Source organism: Myotis brandtii, unplaced genomic scaffold (genome assembly GCF_000412655.1).
Source record: "Myotis brandtii unplaced genomic scaffold, ASM41265v1 scaffold720, whole genome shotgun sequence".
NCBI classification, from domain to species: domain Eukaryota; kingdom Metazoa; phylum Chordata; class Mammalia; order Chiroptera; family Vespertilionidae; genus Myotis; species Myotis brandtii.
This window is the reverse complement of record NW_005370839.1, coordinates 96,508-98,091: the sequence shown is the minus strand read 5'-3', so window position 1 is coordinate 98,091 and position 1,584 is coordinate 96,508. Positions and strand designations below refer to the sequence as shown.

The window sequence follows — 1,584 nt, the reverse complement described above, 5'->3', positions numbered from 1 at the left end:
GAAAGGCAGGAGGGGGATGAGAGAAGGAGGAGGGGGCAGCAGAGGCGCCGAGGGCCAGGCCAGGTGTGGGGCGAGCCCCAGGGGCCCAAAAGGGGGAGGAGAATTAGGGTTCAGGGTCAGATGCAGAGAACGATGACCACAGGGAGAAGAGGGCAAACAGAACAGAGGCAACAAGGAGACAGGAGACGTCAGAGAAAGAAACAGCCGGTGGCGAGAAAGAAGAAAATGACAGGAGAGTGGAAAAGCAGCAGCAGGCAGGAGAGGGACCCCAGTGGGACCCGAGTGGGAGAGAGTGGAAGGGAGGAGCAGAGGGACAGAGGGGGGAGGACAGGGAGGGGAGCGCGGGAGGGGGAGGGGAGGGAGGAGAGAAGAGTGATGTGGAGGGATCTGGCCCTGGAGTCGGGGGCTGGTTCATCAAATGTAGCAAAGTGCAGGTTGAGAAAGTCAGAATGGACCTTACTTGCCTTCGCCGACGGTAGCAAACTTTTTGTTGCTACGAGGGATCTCAGCCCCACAATATTTCACTTTAAAGAGAAATGGAAACAACTCTTTGATCTCGGGGTTCTCAGGGGTGCCACGGGAAGGGGTGGGGAGAGGGGGAGAGGCGCGTGGGGAAGGCGGGGAGGTCAGGGCCATCAAAAATAAAAGAGCAGCGACCACGGGAGGGAGGGAGAGGATGGGGACAGGCGGCAGAGAGCAGAGGCGTGTCGGAAACTGAGGGCGTGCGTCTGTGTGTGTGTCGAGTCTCCCTCTCTGTCTCTCTCCACGGACTCGGGTGCGTGGATTCGTGGTTCGTAGGTAAGTTATGTGTGTGCTCGATCCATGGGTTTGGAGGAGGGTGGGGAGGGGAGACGGGTGAGGATAGAGGAGGGAGGGAGGGCCACCCCCAGCCCGGCCCCTGGCTGGCTCAACTCCATCGTCCGTCTGGGAGGGGGCCGGGGGGTCTCGCAGGAGCAGAGTCCGACCCGTGCAGGTAGGGGAGGGGTCGAAGGGAAGGGGAGGAACAGGGGGAGGGTGAAGGGAGGGGCACGGCAAGGGGGGAGGCAGTACCTCAGTGATGCCGAAGGGGATGTTGCCCACGTAGAGGCGCCGGGCCTGCCTGGTCATCTGGCTCCCCACAACAGGCACCGGCGTCGGGGTCACAGCCAGACCGTCAGGGGTCATGGTGGGGAGGAGGGCGGTGGCTGGAATCTGACCCGCAGCTTCAGGGGGGACAGAAAGGATCAGTGGGCGCCAGGACCAGCCTGCACCCAGCTGCTCCATCGCCCCCCACAGCCCCCAACCTCAGGAGGGCTCCCTGATGGGCCTGCAGCCTTAGGAAGCGGGTCTCCTGCAGGCACCCACTCCAGGGTGGGGGCTTCGAAGGGCAGAGGCCAAAAGCCGGGGTGCAGACCTCATTCCCGCCCCGAGAGTGGGTGCCTCCAGCACCCGGCCACGCCCCGGAGCCCACCTTGCATGGCCTTGTACTGCATGGGGGTGATGTGCTCGAAGCCCGGCGGTGGCACGTCCCAGTATTTGCGGACCTTCTTCTTCTTCTCATGGCGGGGAGAGGGACTGGGGAGGGCGGGGGGAGAGCGGGCAGGC

The 1,584-nt window shown here is 63.5% G+C and overlaps 1 protein-coding gene across 3 annotated transcripts in view; it reads right to left on the bottom strand.

The window, feature by feature from the left end:
* LOC102260177 (splicing factor U2AF 65 kDa subunit) overlaps positions 1 to 1,584 on the bottom strand; it is a 20,999-nt gene that overhangs the window by 18,468 nt on the left and 947 nt on the right. For all 3 annotated transcript variants that reach the window (XM_014530127.1, XM_014530129.1, XM_014530128.1), the window contains exons 2-3: positions 1,451 to 1,554; positions 1,051 to 1,202 (exon numbers count right to left, since the gene is read on the bottom strand). In XM_014530127.1, coding sequence (XP_014385613.1) covers positions 1,051 to 1,202; positions 1,451 to 1,554 — 256 coding nt within the window. The remainder of the gene's footprint in view (positions 1 to 1,050; positions 1,203 to 1,450; positions 1,555 to 1,584) is intronic.